This window comes from Malus domestica, chromosome 12, assembly GCF_042453785.1.
Source record: "Malus domestica chromosome 12, GDT2T_hap1".
NCBI lineage: Eukaryota > Viridiplantae > Streptophyta > Magnoliopsida > Rosales > Rosaceae > Malus > Malus domestica.
This window is the reverse complement of record NC_091672.1, coordinates 9,581,843-9,603,936: the sequence shown is the minus strand read 5'-3', so window position 1 is coordinate 9,603,936 and position 22,094 is coordinate 9,581,843. Positions and strand designations below refer to the sequence as shown.

The following is a 22,094-nucleotide window of genomic DNA, read 5'->3' as shown; positions in this document are numbered from 1 at the left end:
ATTTGTATTATCTCTCTAATAGAGACATGACCCGCCAACGCATGCGGATTCCATCTCTATTAAAGAGATGGTACAGCTAGATGATAAGAATAACATATTTATATATAAAAATATCTTCGTTCCACGAAAATCGAATAAAGTCATCGAATTTCTTGTTAAACTACAACCATCCTTACAAGGAAAATAGCAAACAAGATCAAACGGGAGCATAAGCTCGAAATGAAATTACATTTTGATCCAACAAATCTCGACATGTACTGAGCACAGCTTCATTACTAAAATTCAAAATTTTTCTGGTCACTCAGACTTCAGTTACATGTCAACAAAATCTCGGAGAATTTCTGGATATCAAGGAAATGAAAACTAATAATTTCAGATAAAATTCACCGTCAAAATTCAACGAGCAATCTGTGCTTGTGCATGTTCCAGAATCTGACCAACCAACTTGTAAGTACGCCCCGATAATGCCTTTGTGTGGTCTATCAGTTGCTCATACCTGAAAACCATTTAAGTAATACATTAAAAACGGGCATGAAGCATAAAGACAACTGATCCAAGAACAAAAACAGGCAGTTAATTGTTATAAATTTCAGTCTACGTCAATGAACTTACACATTCGGATGGTTAGGTTCCATGATAACAGTTCCTGACTCCGAGTCAATCTTGGCATCAAGCTTTGAGCTCCGAATTAGATTCACAATCCATCTCTCAGCCTCCTCATAATTTAAGTTTAATTTCTCTGCAAGCACTCTGCGAAACCACGATTCTATTAGATTTAGCAACTGAAAAGAGTGAAGAATGTTTTTTTTTTTCTAAGAACAAAAAAGAAATACGTCCAGTAATAGACAATAAGTCAATTAGGTTCCCGAAAAATTCTACAAAACTATAAAAGACAAGATATCATTCGTACACACTACATATGAAAAACAAAAGGCATGCACCAACATTTTGAACCCAGCAAAAACCCCTACACACATTACTCGTATCTCCCAAGCTCTGGGACAAGAACAAATAAATATGTTGACAGACCGGTCAAATTGCACCTAAAAATCTAAAGGAATATGACTTTAAATGTGCCTAGTCACAATACTTCTATGAAAGTCTTAATAAAGATAAAAAGAAGCAACGAAAGTGTACTCTGACATATGACTTAATCATATACCACTTCGCATGGTGAATTACAGAACTTTTCTACTATTTTCCTTTTCTTATATAGAAATCAGAATAATGATGTCTAACAAAGAAAAAGGGCACAGCCAAACTCATAGAAGAAATTACTTACCCCATGTCAATGCGCTGATGTATACGACAGTATGTCTCGAAGATAAATAGGCGAGCATTTTCAAGGAACTCATCCCTCAGTGGTACAGTAGAGAAATTCCCTTCTTCTGCTCGTTTTCCAAGGAAAGGATCATTCAAAATTACCTACATTGCCAGACAACCCACATTTTCAAATCAATAGTCATGGGCCTAGATGACAGAGATAATGCAAATCAAGTTTTCAAGCAGGAATTGAGATATAGCAGAAGGCAAATTTACAATGAAATGGTCAGCTCAGTTACGCAAGGGTCGAAAAAAGTGGAATTTGAATTCTGAAACATGTCAAGGGTTATCAGGCACTTACTTCTTCACACTCCCTCATCTTCTTTTGTGCACCATCAAAGTCATAATTAACATAAACGCATGTCAAAAACTCGGTGATGGGATCTTTATAAGAATGTTGTTCCTGTTGAATAACCTTTATAAAATCCTTGAACTGAGGTCTCCTCCTCTTATTGACAATGAATGCAGTGGCTAAGTAACGCACAAGATGGGGAGCATTGGTTTGAATGGCATTCAGATACCTGTAAAAAAAATCAAACATTTCTATCAGGAAATAAGTATAAAATACCAAGTCACTTGGTATTCACTAGAACTCAATTTTCCATAGGGAATGTCTATGTTTCATAGCATGAAGCTCAAAAGGATATCCATACTGTCTAATACAATGATAAAACCACTAACTTAATGGCATCTCAACTATGTAAGCTACTAGGATTGTACATTAATAAGCATATTCTTTTTCCTAACATTTCAAGAATGCATTATAAAATGTATCCTGTTCAGAACAATATGCTGACACCATCCACATGGTAGAGGCAAACAATTATTAATGTTACGAGAACAAAAGCACGGGGTGTCACATTTACAGCTCAATACCAGAGCAGAAGTAGCAGTCCCGTTAGTGTCAAATGAATGATCAAGGGTATAAATACATCAATTAGAACCAAAGATGATTCGAAAGTTCTAAGCTTTTAGGAGTAGACGGTGATAAGAAAAGAGATGCGCATGAATTCCGGGTTGTTTTAGCAATTGGTAAAGCAAGAGGTAAATGTAGAGTGAAACCAAAACAGTCAAATCAGTAAGGGCAGATGACATACTTGTCCTGATTAAACAGGTCAATGATTTGTGTTCTCCCGTTATCATGGTTGAAAAATATGAAGAGACTCCAATGCATCAACCATATTCGATTTTGCACTTGATTCATAGGTGAACTGAAACTCTGCAACAGAAATCATCCACCTTTATAATGGAACTCAAAAGAAAAAAATAATACACCTTTAAATAAACAAGTCGATAAGTGAAAAAAATAACAAACCCTTGAATCAATGATTTCTTTCAAGCGGTTAAGCTCTTCAAGGGCAATATCCCAGTTCTGCATCAATATCTCAGCCGCCAGCTTTCCCCACAATGCACTCAGACTCCTGTCACTGTTTGTGCACAAAGCCCTGTACTGATATAGATAATCAGCAGCACCAGAGTAGTTACCACATTCAAACTGAAATTTTGCATACTGATATAACGCCTCGATCTGTTGTGGACCAATCTGTTCATACAACCATGCCATGAGAGTTAAAACTAATGCCAAACCAAAAGAACAAAAAGCCAAAAAGAAAACACAAACCAAATCTCTTTGTCCAATAAAAGTAATGTTAACCACACAAAAATTAGACCTTTTTACATTTAAATACGCAATCTTTTCTAAGATAACATCCGCAAATACTTGCAATATTAAGCTGCATATGCTATTACCCATATCAAATTGGTTGCTTCTACTCCTGGGTTTTAAAAGTTAATAGGAAAAAAGAAATTGGGGCAACCTGGTAACGGTCACTAAGCATCTGGAGATTGTATTGCTTGTCAGCCCTCAATTCCTGAACCGCGGCGGCATTCTGCAAGAAATTAACAAGGGGCGCAGCCGATTCCTCCAGAGCCTTGAGGCGAGCCACGACCTCTACCCTCCTATCCACCATATCTAAACATCCACAGAGACAAATTGTCAAACACCTAATGGGAGCGCACATACAAACACACACAGACCTATATATACAAAAATTCCCACAAACAAACACATACAAATACATAATGGGTGTGTATATATTTCACCTTGGGGAACATCTTCCGTGTGATAGAGGGACTTGTAGATGTCCATGGCGTAGTCGACCATGTTGGTCTTGTTAAGGAGCTCGATCTTGGCCTTGAGGATCTGCTCATCTGGGTACATCTGACGCTCCTGCAGGAACTCGAGGAGGGGAAAAACCAGATGCCGGTCGAGGTTGGGCGCAATGCGCGGAGTTAGGTCGTACTCCGCCATGGTCAGTGAGCGAGCTCCTGGTTTTTGCGGCAACAGCGGAGACGGAGAGCGTCGAAGAGAAACAAGTAGAAGGAGAAGGGTTTTGATATTGTAGGTTTAGCCTGTCTTTTTTTTCCTTTTGTTGTAGCAACTTGTGCTTTTCTTTTGAGAAGAGGTGGGCCGATGCCCACTTACTAAGACCCGTCGGCCCCAAAACCATTCCTTCCCCGAATGCAATTTACATACATCTCAACCATATTTACTTATATGTAATCGGAATTGAATAAGGTCTTAAACTTTATCTAGAAGTGATTTTCTCACATCGTTTTTAGCTTTTTACACACTTTTTTTTAATTTATGATTATCGAATTGAATAAATCAAACTAAATTAATACGACCAAGATTAAACAGGGGGATGTGTAGGGGGATAAAATAAATGTGTGGATTCTAATTGCTAGTGTAGGATTAGGTGGGGATGGTTCACTACATTCAACTAATGTTATATTAAAAAATCGATGTCTAACTTGCATATTTTTGCTCATGTAAAAATAGATAATTGATCAATCACGAACCAAGATTGACAAACCCAAAAAAGCCAATCCAACGCCAATAAAGTTTCTCATCTATCCCAAGTCAGTGCCCAACGAATTGACAAAATAATATCTTGGAGCTACGAAAAGGAGAATGACTTTCATAAATGAGTTCACCGTTACGTAGCGTTGTGATTTAAAATATCATGTCATGTGAAGAGAAACTTACATCCAACTTGAAATTATTGGAGGAATGTCATAATAGCAATAAACCTGTTTCATACAAGAGTTTCAAAACCTTAATTGAAAATGCAATTGCATTTGCACCTTAACTTTTAATTATACCAACTACATCTAATCTAGTGATATAAGTTCGAATTATTCTTTTCCCATTGCTTACAAAAACCATATGACATGGAGTATACAAAAGACATCCAAAGGATACCCAAAGTAGACAAAGAATTGGACTTGGAATTAATCCTTTTTCCTTTCTTTGTAAAATGAAAGAGAATCAAACCCTAAACCCAACATTAATCTTTAACCCATGGGTAATATGAAAAAGTATGAACAAACTTTCAAAGTTACAGTCTCCTCATTTACTACCTTTTCTTTTCCTTATTTATTTGGACGATTAAGAAAATTGTAAGGAGTTATTTCTACTTACAAACGAATTAAATTATAAGATGTGAATTGTTCATTTTCAAAATTCAAAACTAAGACATCTCACTTACATGTAAAGAGAAATAATATTAAATCATAATACTAAATGGCCCTAAATATAACATTTATACTCTCAACAATGCACCCAATTAGTGTCCGAAATGAGATTGTAAAGATAAAAGAGTTTTACATCGATGAAAGGAGAATCATTGTAAGGGTTTATAAGAGGTTTGGCTACTTCCTATATTACCAATTGGTTTTAAGGTAGAACCTCAACTTTTTTATAATATTAGAGCAGGTTGCTCCATGTGTGAAGTCCAATAACCACATGTGCTCCACATCACCCTATTTGTGTTGTCCATGTGTCAGACTTGAAAATTTAAATTTGCCACATGTGAGGGGACGTGTGAGAAAATGAAGACAAAGTTCCACATCGGTGAGAGACCAAACCATGTAAGAGTTTGAGAGGCCAAACCATGCAAAGGCTTGAGGGACCAAACCATACAAAGGCTTATAAGCCATGCATGATTTGAGGAATCAAATCATACAAGGACTTGTATAAGATATTAGACTACTCCCAATATTACGCTTTCAGAATTGGCTATTCTCTGGTAAATATTTAAAGTTGTAAACACACCAACATCCAAAATAATTATTGTGATAATTACCAAGTTAATGTTACTTACGACGTTAATCAGGGGCCGACCGACTTAGAGGCAAAGGGGGTGCTGCCCCCTTGAAGGTTGGAGTTTCCCTTCATATATGCCCTTCAACTGCTTGATAAAATGCGTTAGAGAAAAGTTGCCCCTTTACAGTCTAGTCCTAATATTATTTACCTCTGGTTTGTTGTTAGTTGTGATTACAATTGTAGAAAGAAAAAATGAACCAAGTAAAAAACTATCCAAAAATGCAAAGTAAATGAAATGGTGATCTCAGAGAATAACAAAGCATTATCATTCTTGGATAGGATGCAATGATATCAAACATTGCTAGTATGTTCAAGATAAGTGTGTTTCTTCGTTAAGCATTCATATGAGAGCAGCCTTGGAACATGTTAGTTACCCATGCAAATGAGGAATTAACAAGTGTGTAGTATGCTTTTCCAAATGACTTCAGGCCTACCAAGACTCAATGAAAAGATGATATGTATGCTTTTCTAGTAAAAAAAAAAATTGTGCGCTACTCTTACTCACCCTCGTAATATTATTTCCTAGATTCGTGGCTGATTTTAATTTCCAGCAGGTGGGAGCCGGGAAGCCAAGAGATGAAAGCGCAAGTAGCCGTTACCTCATAACATTAACAGGGAGTGGGTTAATTAAGCAAAAGCCGCTTAATTACTTTGGAAGGTATGGGAAGGGAAGGGCAGACAATCCATCTCCAATTACTTGTTACAGAAATCCTCTACTGGTCTGAAAAATGCTTTGTCTTCCCAATACGCTGCCCTCTCTCTCTCTCTCTCTCTCTCTCTCTCTCTCTCTCTCTCTCTCTCTACATATTTATATCTCTTCTTCTGACATGCCATTTCATTCCGACTCCTCCCAATCCAATCACCAAAACCAAATTTATGAGCTTGTTCTACGTCGCCATGACCAAACCCAACTTCTTCTTTCTCTTTCTTGCGTCTCTCCTCTTCTCGTCTCATCACTCCTCCTTCACCATTTGCAGTGCAGCAGTCGAGGACTCTGATGAAGTTGGTAATTATTCTCTCCCTCTTCCAACATTTCATTTTCTTTATTTTCCATTATATTTCCTGATTTTTTTTGTCAAACCGTTATGTTTCCTTATGAACACCACATTGTTTACGGTGTTTGTTATGCTTTCAACACACACACACACACACACTACACAAATTATATAAGAATATGCTGGAAATGGCAGCTCCATTTTCCTAAATATTGTGTTCTGTGAAGTCATAAGAAACCCAGGATCAAAAATCAAGACAAACAATTTGAAATTGAAGTCCTTCTAACAATATAAATCATTTTGATTCTGATTCTTGCATTAATCTAGGGATTTAATGCACCCACACCAACATTTTACCTTTCTTATTATTCCTTGACCTTTTGCTAGAGAGATTTACCTACACTCCCCTTACGTTATAGTGGCATCTAAATTAATAATACAATGTCATGTGAGAATTTTCAAACGCGTGACATTATTATTTTCTAAAGATGCCAAAATGACGTATCAAGAGTGAGAAAATTCAAATGCACGACAATTATCATCAACTCAACAACTTTGCTGAGTATAATTAGCTAATCAAGCTAACAATGCATGTTTAACACGTAGGACCAATTTTGAAATTATGCATGTGATTCAGATCTAGGTGATTTAAATTTTTGGGTACCCCGCTTTGGACTGACTTGTTGAAAGAAGCATTATATACTTGGTATTTTTATGGAATTAAGTTCAATTAGGTAGCAATGTCACGTGCTTGGACCGACATTTTTAGACCATATGAGTTCTTTTTGGTATTCTTGGGAATAGAGAAAGTATTACTTAGCTTCTTACTGTCTGCCATAGGTTGAATTATTCTTAGTGTCTTTCTAACTTTTTCTTTCTTCTCATTCAAGTCCTTGTTTTTAGTTTTAATGTACACCATCCAATCTTTTCTTTGTCTGAGAAAGAAAGTATCCTCTCTCTCTCTCTCTCTCTCTCTCTCTCTCTCTCTCACACACAGACGGTAAATATGGGTGGTACATTTAGACTTTGGTTATCTTATGAAAGTAGATTTGATTTCCACAATTAAATCTTCTATTTCAATCGTAACCCTTCATTTTCAGTATCACTCAATGCTACGTATTATTGAAGATATTTTCATGAAATAACGTGTAGATATAGGAAATAAGACGCTTGGATTACCGTACCTTGTGATGTAATTAACCTAGTTTTTCATATATGGGGCAGGTGATGAAACTCCATTTACTTATCTTGAAGGAACTGGTAAAGGACCAAAGAAATGGGGAGAAATTGACCCTCATTGGAAAGTTTGTGATACTGGAAAATTGCAGTCTCCAATCGATCTTCTTGACCAAAGGGTGCAGGTTTTCCCTCACTTGGGGAAATTGAAAAGGGGTTACAAACCAGCTCCTGCTACTGTGAAGAACCGAGGTCATGACATCACGGTGAGCTACACCGCTCCCAAGTGTCTACTCTTTCTATTCTCTTCCATATTTGTCTATCATATTGAACTTGAATCCAATCAGTTGAATATGTTAATATGTGACAGTTTTTAGTTGTTTTTAACATGAGGTTTTTATCAGATGAGGTGGAACGGAGATGCAGGAAAAATCAACATAAATGGGACTGATTATAGACTGTTACAATGTCATTGGCATTCACCCTCTGAACATACGTTTAATGGATCAAGGTTTTTTTTTTTTTTTTTTTTCCGGTTTTTCGCAATTTTTTTTCTGTGAAATATATAATCTCAAGTTGCAGCTACCATGCTAATTTATATTAGTATATAACCATTTCTAATTTCTGTCGATGTATTTCTTCCTCTAATTTTCTTCATAGGTATGCTTTGGAGTTTCATGTTGTTCATTTAAGCTCTACCGGAAAGATTGCTGTAATTGGAATTGTGTACAAATATGGTCGACCTGATCCCCTCCTTTCAAAGGTATCTCTCTCTGTTTGCCTCTAAACCTTCATGAGTTTAAGGTAATGAACGTAAACTCAATGCAATAATGTAGAAAAACTGATTTATACTTGCGACACAAAACACGCTTTGCTCAACAAACCAATTATCATATCAGCTATACAAACTTAGCTAACTAATTAGGTGATACTGCCTGGATATGTAGATGCAGTGAAAAAACTTAAACAGACCCGTTGTATCATGCTGTGGGACGTTTTGGAGTTGAGAAAAACACTCGGTTATCATTTAACACGTATCAGAAAGAGTAGCATGTAATCCCATAGCATAATTTCCTGTTTTCTATGAGTAACCTCCATTTCTTTGCTAAACAATTGATTGGAAAAGGTATAAATTTTCTCATGAAGCGAAAATACAACAAGCTACGGGACTTTTGACTTTTAAGCTGCTATATCATTTCATACCTTAAATGCCAGACTGTTTCCTGGTTTATACACTTATTTATTTGTTATTTTGTTATCCATTCCGGCAGCTATTCCACCACATAAAATCGGTTGGGATAGAAGAGGAGGTTGACATAGGGATTATTAATCCCGGGGATATTAAGTTCGGAAGCAGAAAGTACTACAGATATATCGGTTCTCTTACCGTTCCTCCGTGCACTGAGGGTGTAATTTGGACAATCGTCAAAAAGGTTTTTCACTCCTTAACCCTTTTGCAATGACAGATTTTCACTCTACTCCAACAACCTGGTTGCCAACATTGTTCTTGTTATAGGTGAGGACAGTTTCAAGGGAGCAAGTGCATGCACTAAGGGAGGCTGTACATGATGTAAGTATATCTGAATTCGGAATATATATATCCCAATTGAAAACTGTAAACGCGAGAGACTGTTTACCTATCCGATGTGAGGTTGAGTACTTCGTTGTGGCATTGATGCAGAGACACTTTTTCCTCGTTCAATCTGCGTTGCGCAGTTCAAGTTTAACCGTGTGTGTCTCGTTTTCAGGGATTCGAGATGAATGCAAGGCCAACTCAAGAACTGGATGGAAGACCAGTGCTGTTATACACTCCAAGGGACATTGGAGGTTCTGCTTAATTAGTGTAAAAGTACATTAGAGAGGGATATGTGTGCTTTTTCTTCTTTACCCATATATATTGAAATTGAAGTTTAATAGTTTCGCACTTATTGAATGTTGGTTGTATGCATCATTTGTCACATCACGTGGTACACCAATATGATACAAAAAAATGTTGTCTCCCTACTCTATATTAAGATATATCTATTTGGATACTCTCATATACGTATTATTCTTCAACCCTAAATTAGGCCAAATTTTTTTGTGTTCCTTGTGGTGACACGACATTTTCAATGTGACCCTCATGTTGAAACAGTTGTTAATTGTACCTCCTTGGTGAGTGCCGTTAGCAATTAAGGTCCAAACTAACTTTCATCAGCCCGTTAAATAAACCCACATGACTATCACGCATAGGGATTACATTTGTCATTTCAATCCAGATTAAGAAGGCCATGGACATCTAGTATGGAATTGGATTTCATGGAAAAGAAGCTTTGGACAAGGTGAAGCTAATCTTGGAAATCCACATCAATGGCTAGGAGACGAGATGAAGGTGAAGTCGCGCCTAATTTCTTAGGTATAGTTTCGTTTGAAAATACGGATGCTTGTGATAAACCATTGTTGTTTGCATTGCCTACCACATCTTCAATCAGGGGTTGAACTCATGTGCAAACAATATATATCCCAAGATAGGAAGAGGGTTGTCGCACCGAACACATCAGTCTCACTCCTCGTGTTTGCCAAGGACGCAGCCACAGGAGCTGTTTGATTTTGTTGCCCTGGGATCAATCGCTAGGTGGTGGAGGAGAAAGAGGTCGTCCTCCAAATTCCAAGGGATCCATCACCAAATCAAACGACAGATATCCATGGCTTTCTTAAGTTGGATATAAATGACACCATGTGATAGTCATGTGGTCTTATTTAACGGGAGATTAATGAAAGTTTAGGTTTGGACCTCAATTGCTAACGAGGCTCTCTATAAGGGTTTAGTTAACAACTTTTTCACCGCGGGGGTAATATTGAAAGTACCATATCACCACATAGATCACAAAAAAATTGGCCTATTAATTATATCTACTAACAAGGTAATCTAATCTTCTTTATTTTTTCGGTAACAAGGTAATCTAATCTTTATGTGTGTTTTAGCAAGGTAATATAATCTCGTAGTAGCAACTATTAAGATAATTTAAGGGATGTATGTGCTCTTCATTTTACCTTTTAGGTAGGTAGATTATAAGAGTTATTTGGAAGTACTTTTAAAATTGCTGAAAAAGATTTTGGTAAAAATGTTTTTGGAACCAATCTTTGATAAAAATGCAAGTGAATCTTGAAAGAGCACTTGAAGTGCTTTTGGACCCAAAAACATTTTCTCTAAAAGCAGTTTAAGTGTTTTTAAAAGCACTTCAAAAAAAGCCTTATATGTAACTTAAACTAGTTTTTATTTTATTTTATTTGGTGCATGTATTATAATAGCTACTGATCAATCCACGCAAATTCAAAGAACAAATTCATGTGAAATAAAAAAAATATTTGGTAGGTAGCAAAATGATCATTTAAAAACGCCAAAAAGTGAATCTAATCCGGTATATATGCAAAGTGTGGGACCATAATTTTCTTGAGCCAGAGTAAGACGAACAGGAATACAAATACTAAAAAAATCCAATCATGGAACCAACCGTTCTGAGTGGAGATGAATTTGGGGAAGGGAGATGAATTTGCGAACGACTTGTATAAAAACATTACACAAGCTACGGATCTGGATCTGATGTCCACCAAACTTCGACTTTTGCCAACACATGAAAGATCAAGTCACCCAAATAAAATTTGGTTTTGGACGCTTCATGGCTTTCCTTTTTGTTATTGAATTCATCCTAATATTAGCACGTCAATCCACACACGGCATAACCCACTTTGGAAGCATTTGACCCCAAAATATAATTTTCGCATTCACATTTTGTATTATCGTGCTGCCTGACTGATTAGAGTAACTCTCATACTGAGCGAGACGTGAGTTGGACTGCCGATTAGGCAGCTCTTATATCGGGTGAGATCACAGGTGGAACCAAAATGAAAGACTCATACTTTTGTAAGTACCATGCATAACAGAAAAGAAAATCACTACATATAAACTTTTATTTCCAACGCATTAACCTTTAATAGGAAAATGATGCAAAAACCAAACTCTGAAACCATTATTATATGAAAGCTAAAATACAGCTACAGCATCCACTCCACCAAGAAACAGGGGAAAAAAAAAAAGAGGTAGATATTACATTACCGTAAAAACCCGAATTCATAAAGCCTTTTAACAACGAACAACCTACGCAATGAGGAATGGCAGGACAGTCAACATGAACTCCTCATAATTGAAAGTTCCCATACCAGTGTACGCTTTGTCCTTCTCCTTAAACTTCTCAGTTAATCCCTGAAAGACACAAGAATAACAAAAGAAAACGCTCCATTAAGTATCAACAGTTTATCCGCTAACCTACATCTTGTACTCATCCAACAGCATAAAACTGCACACAGACACCCCTTTTTTTGAGCTAACTTGAGATAATGGAAGCCCTTTTTGTAAGGTATTAATGTTGTGAAAACTATGACTCAGTGATGAACAATGATTTTATGGTTTCCGTGCAAAGAAATTAAGCAAAGAATAAAGGGGTGTTTGTTCTCGTTTTGAATACACTTGCACATCGAGGCTTTTAAGATATGCTAAGATAGCAAAAACTTGTAAACAATGCTCAAATATCAAAAGTAGGAGTGAAATTTAAAGCACAGGACCAAGCAAAAGTTCTCCAATTAAAACTATAAATTAAGTGCACAAAATATAAGCTTTAGTGAAAATCAAACTCACCTTAACAGTCAGACAGCACCTGCATTTTACCAAAACAAACAAAAGAACAATGCATAATCAGATATCGTTAAGAAAACATAATACAAAATACACCAAACCGAAATGCAATAAGTATCTCCAACTCTAACGCATAAAGATTTAATCCTCAAACCAAACCCAGCAAAATATGACAGGAAAAAAAAAAAGTACAAGAAAACATACTCGATGAAATTGTCATATTCAATGGCCCTCTTTTTGCCTCCAGACTTGTCGAATTTAGAGACCAGCAGTTCCAAAACTACAGGTGACACAGAAAATCCCAGACTCAGCAGTGCATCTCTCAACTCATTTGCATCAATGAACCCACTTCTGTCCCGGTCAAACCTCTCAAATATTCCCTGATCAACCACAACGATTACAAAAGAGTTAATTTCCCACAAAAATTAAAAGAAAAAATCTTAGAAAACAAAAAGAAAAAGAAATAGAAGGGAATTCTGGGGATTACCCTCCAACTTTGAAGACTGTAGAACAGTGCAGCGAATTCCTTAGGCCCTGTTTTCACAATATACCCACACACAGAATAAATATCATTATTATCAACTGTTTCAGTGAATTAATAGTGAATTGAGCTACACTGAAAGCTACAAAGATATATTGTAGCAAATTAGCAATGGTGATGATTTCAAAAGCACGAAAACAGGAGAGCAACTTGCATGTAGAAAAATGAACTGAGACGCCACGGTGAAACTCTTTCCATCTAAGTAATTCTAATTCTCCATGTGTTCCCGGTCCAAGAATAAATGTCATTCCATGTAGAAAAATGGACCGAGACGCCATGATGACGGTCAACACTTTAAGTAATTCTAATTCTCCAAACACAGGAAAAAGTTCTGCATCAATACATTGGATCCCTCCCGCTTAGCATAACGCGTAATGCCATCAATATCTAACGGTCCACTGACCACGACTACCACACTCGGAATCACACGGTGGGCCCCGGCGTTTCGACTCTATCCGTTAGGCCCCGGTGTTTGACTTAATTATACAACGCGGGCACGCAAATAGAGACTGAGGGCATGACGGACATTACGCAACATGATTCTAACAGCGACTCAGTGCTCACCCCAGACGACACCGTTTGTGCGCCGATCAAAATCGCAGAATTAGGGCATACATTCCCAAATTGGACGAGAAAATTACACAGATAGGAGTGCATGGAGTGTTAGGGTTTGAAAATTGTTACCGATCTTCCTGGCGTTGGTCTGGGTGAAGGTGTACATGAGAAGATGAACAGTCCTCAAGCTGAAGCTTTCATTGTACGACGACAGAGCTCTCTGCATCTCCTTGTCGTCGATGAAGCCGCTGCCGTCCTGATCCGCCAGCTGAAAGCAAGCTATGACGTTCGGGTCTGTGCCCGGCGGGAACACCGACGGCAACAAAGCCGCAAACGGGCTCCCGTAACCATGAGCAGGTGGCGGGTATCCGCCTCCGCCTCCTCCGCCTTGATTCGGGTATCCGCCTCCGCCTCCTCCACCTTGATTCGGGTATCCGCCTCCGCCTCCGCCTCCTCCACCTTGATTCGGGTATCCGCCTCCGCCTCCGCCTCCTCCGCCTTGATTCTTGTGAGGCTTGTCTGGATTGTAAGGCTTCTCTGGCGCGTAAGGCGCGCCGTACGGTGCTGCCGGAGCACCGTACGGTGCGGAGGATGGAGCGCCGTACGGTGCAGACGGAGCACTGTAGGGTTGGGCTGTCTGGTGCTGCCCTTGCGGCGTTGCGCCGTAGGGTTGACCTTGGGGCGGCGCACCGTAGGGCTGGCCTTGAGGCGGCGCGCCGTAAGGTTGGCCTGGTGGTGGAGCGCTGCCGTAGCCGTAGCCGGAAGGAGGGTGTGGGTAGCCTGACATTTTCTTTTGTCCTCGAGGAAGGTCTGAAAATGGGAGTGTTTGCAGATTTTTGAGACCGATGGGAATGGATGTATATAAAGGATTCAAGTTTCAAGATCGGACCTGGAACGGCAAGGTAATTACATCGTTGCCATTGGATTCCAAATTTTAACATTTTCTCTTCTAGTGTACTTAGAGCAAGTTCACCCATCCCTAAGAACTTTGCGCCAGTACCCAGCGCATTTATCCACTCAGATGAACAGTAATATACTGGAGTAAACAGTAATAGGCCAAGGGATCTCCACCCCTATAAAAATGTGCTGGCACCCAGCGCATTTATTTGATGTTTTTTTTAAAGTTAATTTCGGATAAGATTTTTAACCAATTTCGAATAAAATTTCAAATAAACTTAAAAAAAAATACACACTAAAATAAAATTACATACTCATCAAATAAACTTAAAAAAAACACACTAAAATAAAATTACATAAACTCATCAAATAAACTATAAAAAAAAAAACACACTAAAATGAAATTACATAAACTCATCAAATACACTTTATTCTTCAACCACAAACTTTATTATTATTTTTTTATTTTTGGTGAAAAAAACATGGACCGTTGATCTGTGATCGAACGGTCCATTTTAAAAGTCAAATTTAAATTTTTTTTACCGTTGGAAATTCAACGGTCTACAAAAAAATAGCCGTTGGAAATCCAACGGTTAAAAGTGGGCCACATCACCTACTCGGGTTGTGGCCCGAGTCTCGCGGGCCCCGCATCTGAAATGTTGTCGGGCACTCGTGCCACGAGCCCCGTGACATGCACGCGCCAGCAAACTGCCCGACTTCTTGGTTAGTCTGTTTTGGGCTGGCCCTGAGACCAGCATGGGCTGGGTGCCAGGCTGTTTTGCGGGCTGGAGGAAATGGACAAGGTGCTGGGCTGTTTTTTGGATTGGGTGTTGGGCAATGTTTGCTCCGGTGGACTTGCTCTTAAAATACATGTCCTTTGTGAAAATAAATGGGAGAAGTCCACTTTATTTATTACTGATTTCATTTTCTTTTCTAACATGAAAAAAAAATTACATAGTATATTATTTTTATATTAAAACCATAGATATAAAAAAGGACAGGTATTCCAAGTATAAGCCCATCTCAACTAGTTGGTGGACGGCAATGACAATTACTGAGTAACGGCAATAAATTGCCCTCACTATTCATTCTAAACAATAATTACCTTGGTGCAAGTCAACCTGTTTGGAAGGAGAAAGGGCAAGAGCAATTACTATTCACAAACACTTTTTTTTATTCTTATATTTCTTTAATCTTTTCTTTGTCTTATCCCACATATCATTATTGCCGTAGATTTTTGGGTACTTTTAAACGTTAGTTTGCAAGTGTGTTGAACTTTGGAAGATTTTTAAAGTGAGAATAATGTAAGTTTATTTAATTTTTCTAAATAATTTTTATGATTTTTTTTTAATTTTTTAGAGTTGGATTAATCCTAGTCGTTGAATGAATTTTTATTTATTTTTATTTTTATTTTTTAATCAAAGGCTTACAAAGACCCATGCGGTGTGGGTGGGGAAGTGGGAGAGCTGGTGAACAGCTCACGTGTTGGAATAACTCTGGGCTTCACGTGGCCCCCTGGTCTGTTAGGCTTCAAGTAGGGCGCAAGCCCTTGCAATTGTTGAAGGGGCAGCTGCTTTCAACCAATTGCCTCCCATTTTGTCGACTGCTGGAGGAGTTGTTTTTTGGGGTGAAAGGCAACTCAACCCAATTGCCCTTGCAATTGGGTGACTAGTGGAGATGCTCTAACTTACTTAGAAAAATTACATAACCAAATACAAGCGTGATTATATTTAGGGTTCTTTATATAAAAGCACATGCAACACTTATTTTCTTAACAAAAACCCATCTCATTTTGAACATTAAAATAAAACCCAAATTTGAAATAGACTGCCATGGAAAATAAGTGCCTTATTATATACTTGTCTTACCATCAAATGTTCCATTTCTTTTATATGTTTGACAATCATTGTAGGTAAATTATTTTGCATGTATGTACCGGGCACATTTGTAATTATTATATATGTGTGTGCAAATAATTTATCTACATTTGTATGTAAAATATAGGTAATTAATTAATTTTTTTATCAATTGGCTAAAAACATTATTTTATTTTGTAGGTAAATTATTTTGCATGTATGATTACATATCCTGGGCACATTTTGTTATTGTTATTTGGTGTGTGCAATCAATCAACATTCCTTTTTTTTTTTGTAAGTAAATTATTTTGCATACATTATTACCAAGGTTCTAAAAGACGCTAGCCGCTAGTTGGGCGGCGGGCTGGAGCCTATCGCCTAGGCGAACTAGGTGGATTTAAGTAAATCTATTATATTTCGTGTAAATAAGTGTGTTTATACTTCAAATATCTATAATTTCATCATAAACTACTACATAGAATGATATATATATATATATATATATATATATATATATATATATATATATTATGGAGTACTAGAACATAATAAAAACATGAAGAATAAGCATATAATGTGTATTTGTTTAAGTATTCAACAAGTTTTTTTACAATTTATTGAAAAAAAATAAAATGCAAAATGAAAGTTATCTATTTTCTGTCTAAGTGAGTCGCAACCTATGCGAGTGCTTAGTGGGTCTGTGCGGGTTAGGCGGGCCCCTTAGCAAGTCTAGGTGCCATTCTTAATTTTCAAACACCTAGGCATTAATCGGGACGGTGAAGATTTTTAGAACAGTGTTTATTACATATGTTAGGCACGTTTTTTTATGTTATTATGTATATGCGTGTGCAAATAATTTTCCAAAATATACGTATTTAATTAATTTTGAATTAAACAATAATTATTTATTTTGTAGGTAAGATGTAACATCTCACATTGACCAACGGATAGGCGGTGATGTGCCTTATATGTACATGCTCCCCTCCGTATAGCGCGATGCCTTTTGGGGACTCACTAGCTTCAGATTCCATTGGAACTCCGAAGTTAAGTGAGTTCGGGCGAGAGCATTCTCAGGATAGGTGACCCACTGGGAAGTTGCTCATTAGTTCCCATAAACAAAACCATGAGGGAATGATAAGCCCAAAACGGACAATATCATGCTACGGCGGAGACGAGTCTGAGATGTGACATAATGGTATCAGAGCCATTTTGTCGTTCGATGCAAGTGTGCCGACGAAGACGTTGGGCCCTTAAGGGGGGTGGATTGTAACATCCCACATCGACCAACGGAGAAGGGGTGATGTGCCTTATATGTACATGCTCCCCTCCCTATAGCACGATGCCTTTTGGGAACTCACTAGCTTCATATTCTATCGTAACTCCGAAGTTAAGCGCGTTTGGTCGAGAGCATTCTCAGTATGGGTGACCCACTGGGAAGTTCTCCTGTGAGTTCCCAGAAACAAAACCCTGAGGGCGTGGCCGGGGCTCAAAGCGGACAATATCGTGCTACGGCGGAGCCGGTCTGGGATGTGACATAAGGTATTGGTAATTTTGAACAAAATAAGTTTTTTTTTATTTGTAGGATATACTAATTTACCTATTAGCATCATTTGAAACGGAACGAAAAAATGCTCAATTTTACACAAATGTGAAAACAACTATATAAGGAACAAAACTTTAATACCAGGTAATTTGTTATTAATATGCATGGAAATCATGTTTGAAAATTTCTTTTCCAGATCAGCGTAAGCTATTTGAAATGAATCAAATAATCTAATGTAGATAACAAGTAACATATCCAAAGTCAAAGTTATTGGGAGTAATTTAGACATCCAAAAATACAAATTTTTCCAAGTCAAATTTAATTAGGCTTTTTATATTAGCACCCCACATTAAAATTTAACATGAAATGATTTATGTGCCCTATTATGTAATGACAATTTCGACCTTATTAGGTTTAGAAAAAAACAAGAAATTTCTAAAAACACCCTAAATCACTTTTAAGGTATTATTTACCTTCTTCACTATCAAAACCCCTCGCTCTCCATTGCTGAACAAAATCTTAACCAAGCTATAAGCATTGTTTAGGCTATCTGCGTTATTTTATTCCCTAATTTTGATTTCAAAGGAGACTAGTCCCAAATATCACTATACTACCCAAGCCCTATTATTGATTGATTTAAGCCTAATATTTATTTACAATTCCCAAAAAACTATATTACCTAAATGCTTCTCTCTTAGGAACTTCTCTAATAATATGCATTTTTTTTCTTTGTGCTATAAGTTTAACCTCTAACCATGTAACAATTCTTCGGTCCTTTTAGTAATTGGTGTCTCACTGTTTTCAGTGGTGAATTACTGCAATATAACTCATTCAATTTAAGGGTGAATTATTGCAATTACCTATTCCATTCAATTGGCACCTCTCAAGTGTCTGTTTCCTTCTCTCCACATCAAGCACGCAGGAAGTTAGGGTTTTTTTCCTTCAAAAAAAGATTTGAAGAATGTGGGGTGCATAGAAAACGTGCGGTGTATGTAGAAAATGTAAGGTGATGTTAAGAATGTGGGGTGTGAGGATATTATGGGGAAATATGTGGGGTGTATTAATATCATTTTTAATTAAAAAAACAAATGTGGGGTGTATTAAGTATGTGGAGTTTATTCAACAATATGTGGGGTGTTAATATAATAAGTCATTAAATTATGGATAAAGCTTAGTTGAAGCTTTGTCATTGGGTTTTTGTTAGATAAATTTATCATGGTGGGTTTTAGTTAAAGAATTGAATTTCAAGGTGTATACTCATGTTTTCAGTTATATTTATGTTCAAGTTTGCAAGCCTGTGTATATTTAGAACCGCAAAATTCCCCTAAAAAGTGACTTATAACGAAAAAAGTGTCCGATTAGTCTTAAGCCATTTCAAAACATGCTATTTTTTTTCTAAGACGGGACGCTAAGGTCTAACATACCCTCAATAAATCTTACACCAAGCCCAATTTTTTATTTAATTTTCAACAAAATAAGCATTTTATTGACGCGTTTGGTAGAATGAATTATTTTTATTTGCAAAATCTTAAACGTGAGATTAAATGGATAAGGTATGGGCTTGTAATTATCTTGAGTTCGAATCTCCCTTCTCATACGCAACATAGTAATATCTTGTCTTGGAGGAAAACGTGGGATCAAATTGGGAAGTGTGTTCATAGAGATGGCGAGGGAAAATTGATAATTTGCACTAAGTTGAAGATAATCATAGAGCTCATAGAATTACAAGTTGTATTAGTTGTATTCAGAACGCGGTGTCCATCTTCAACTGTGCGACCGACGACGACGTCCATCGTCAGTCAAATAACTTTTCCCTTTTGATTCTAAACGCCATTGACTCCTTCTGCCCAGGGAAAAATGACATTGACCCATACAATCTTTTGCATGAATTATCATGATATGCAATGATATATTAAATGTGAAATATTGTGCGGTTTCCGATGAGCTCGGATGAGTGTTCGAAGTCTACTCATTGTTTTGTGATTAGTTATGCTTTATTATAATATTTTTGGATCTACTTTTTTTTATCGAATTTTTTAAAATCTAGTTTGAAATGACTTTTTGGGACTGAGCTCTTCAAGATATTATTTGTAATGCCCTTTTCTTTTGTTTCTTTTTTCTTCATTTTTTTTTAAAGAGTGACAACGTTATTCACCCTTCCAGACCCGAAAAGTCTATAGGGAACTTTATCCTATCTGTAGTCACAGTTAAGCAACTCCCTTTTATCAATGAATGAAATATCGTTCTCTTCTTCAAAAAAAAATTAAAAAAAAATGATATATTTGTAGTGTGAATTTTTATATAAGAAAAATTTATAAGTCGATTAAGATTGTGCATGTGATATTATACATATTTATTTTATTTTATAATTTATTTGCATTTTTAATGTTTTGTAAGGCTTGTATGTTAGCAACTAAAGCTGGTTGACATTTTGCTATTGCCTAGAAATTCCAATACTCTTATTCTATTTTTTGGGAAAATGGGCAAGTTGTGGATTTGGTGCAAAAATCACATGGAAAAACCACTCCATTTAATAACCAACTAGCCTTATTTTAATTTAATATTTATAGCTAATTTTGGTTGATCTTAGTTTTTCTTTATTCGAACAAATAAATACTGACTACTTTTTAGGGTTCGTTTGAAAATGTTTTTAAAATGACTGAAAACACTTTTAGTAAAAATTCAAGTGGGTACTGAAAGAGCACTGTAAATGCTTCCTACCAGAAGTACAAATATGTTGTTTCTTCTAAAAAGCACTTAAAGTGATTTTGGAACCCAAAATTAATTTCACCAAAAGCACAGAAATGACATATGTTTACTTTGAATTTAAACTTGAGAATTAGAGGTCCCAAATTCCAAATTTTTTTTTCCACGGTGGAAATTCTAAATTTCTATGTTTATGAATTCAAACAAATGAATTGGTGCACATCAATTTATAAATTCTGACTTTTACCCTAATTCCAAGTTTATTTTCCTCATCCAAACATAGTGTAAGGGGGAGGGGGTGAGCTTAGCCTCACAATGAGCTAGGAATAATGTGGTTCAAATTTGTCTTTGGCAAAAATCGAACCTAAGACCTCTCACTTACAAGTGAATAAGAATACTATTAGACCGTAGTACTAAGTATTGTATTAAAAATAAGGATCTAGCTACAATACTTACATGTATTTAATATAATCACAATATCGACGATCAGATGGTGATTGTACTAAATACATATACTTACGTGAATTATATCTGACAATGTAAGTATTGTAGTCAATTCCAAAAAAATGAAATAAAGTTTGTAAATTAGGTGTTGTGTTTAAAAAAATTAAAAAAAAACTAATGGATGTAGTTATCTATCTATTCAAAATACCGAAAAATGCCTTTAGCTAACTAAATTTCAAGAAATTGCATTTTAATAGTAAAAGTTATTCTTTAATAAAAAATTGGAGGAATAAAAGTTTCCAACAGGATCCTCTCTGAATCCTTTTGGTGAGGATCTTGAGGATCCATAAATCGTGTTCGTTTATCGTAAATCGTGCAGTCAATTTTTATCTGGTACTGTTTGTATTTAATTTTAAATAAAAATATTTGAAATGATTTATGACCACACGATGTACGATGAATAGATATGATTCACGGATCCTCGAGATCCTCACAAAGAGGATCCGAATTCTAAAGGTTTTTAAACCCAAGTCCAACGAAGTCATTTTCATTCCCTTTTTTGTTGTTTATTTTTCTTTTATTTGGTTCATTACATTCTTTTTAATTAGGGAGTTTCATATTTAGAGACAAAAGCTTTCAATATATTTCAAAAAAACTCCACTAGTTTTTAAACATATCAAGAAGAAAAACATAAAAACAACTAAAGCCCTGCCTAAAAACATGGAAACAATGTTTTAAAATATCAGTCATACCCCTAAGGCTTTAGGGCTGTTAATAGAACCCAATCCTCACAACTCCAACAAAATTATATTTGCCATAAGCTCAATTTATCCTCGATTATTTCTGCATAATCAGTTTTGAAATTCTATGTTGAATCAGTTTGTATCTTTTATTACTAGAATCAATTCAACCCGTCTTCAACCATTTTTGCAGAATCAGTTTAACTCGTCCTCGATCATTTTTGCAAAATTAGTTCAATCAATCATCGACTATGTTTGTATAATCAGTTCAATCAGTCATCGACTATTTTTGTAGAATCAGTTCAACCTATCTTTGACCATTTTTGCAAAATCAATACAACCTGTCATCGACCATTTTTGCAGAATCAATTCAACCTGTCATCGACCACTTTTGCAGAATTAGTTCTCGACCATTTTACCTAATCAGTTCAACCCGTCTTCAACCATTTTGCAGAATTAGTTCAATCCGTCTTCAACA

General features: G+C 36.4%; 3 protein-coding genes across 4 annotated transcripts; 1 reads left to right on the top strand and 2 right to left on the bottom strand.

Moving 5' to 3' along the window:
- Positions 1–119: 119 nt before the first annotated feature.
- On the bottom strand, positions 120–4,468 carry LOC103415044 (eukaryotic translation initiation factor 3 subunit E). The gene is made up of 8 exons (XM_008353409.4): positions 3,427–4,468; positions 3,141–3,295; positions 2,639–2,866; positions 2,421–2,542; positions 1,625–1,844; positions 1,283–1,425; positions 613–750; positions 120–496 (listed from the first exon to the last, which is right to left on the bottom strand). Exons 1-8 carry the CDS (start codon positions 3,632–3,634, stop codon positions 397–399), a joined length of 1,314 nt encoding a protein of 437 aa, XP_008351631.2. The 5' UTR covers positions 3,635–4,468; the 3' UTR covers positions 120–396.
- A 1,627-nt stretch (positions 4,469–6,095) lies between these two features.
- LOC103424366 (alpha carbonic anhydrase 4-like) lies at positions 6,096–9,701 on the top strand. 2 transcript variants are annotated; one of them, XM_008362452.4, is made up of 7 exons: positions 6,096–6,497; positions 7,711–7,928; positions 8,067–8,173; positions 8,323–8,425; positions 8,934–9,095; positions 9,179–9,232; positions 9,411–9,701. In XM_008362452.4, exons 1-7 carry the CDS (start codon positions 6,152–6,154, stop codon positions 9,498–9,500), a joined length of 1,080 nt encoding a protein of 359 aa, XP_008360674.4. In that variant the 5' UTR covers positions 6,096–6,151; the 3' UTR covers positions 9,501–9,701. The 2 variants fall into 2 exon arrangements, with proteins under 2 accessions (XP_008360674.4, XP_070666004.1); XM_070809903.1 differs by lacking the exon at positions 6,096–6,497 and adding an exon at positions 7,375–7,499.
- A 1,894-nt stretch (positions 9,702–11,595) lies between these two features.
- LOC103427684 (probable calcium-binding protein CML49) lies at positions 11,596–14,324 on the bottom strand. The gene is made up of 5 exons (XM_008365753.4): positions 13,560–14,324; positions 12,822–12,868; positions 12,539–12,714; positions 12,338–12,356; positions 11,596–11,905 (listed from the first exon to the last, which is right to left on the bottom strand). The coding sequence occupies exons 1-5, from the start codon at positions 14,215–14,217 to the stop codon at positions 11,801–11,803; spliced, it is 1,005 nt and encodes a 334-aa protein (XP_008363975.2). The 5' UTR covers positions 14,218–14,324; the 3' UTR covers positions 11,596–11,800.
- Positions 14,325–22,094: the final 7,770 nt, after the last annotated feature.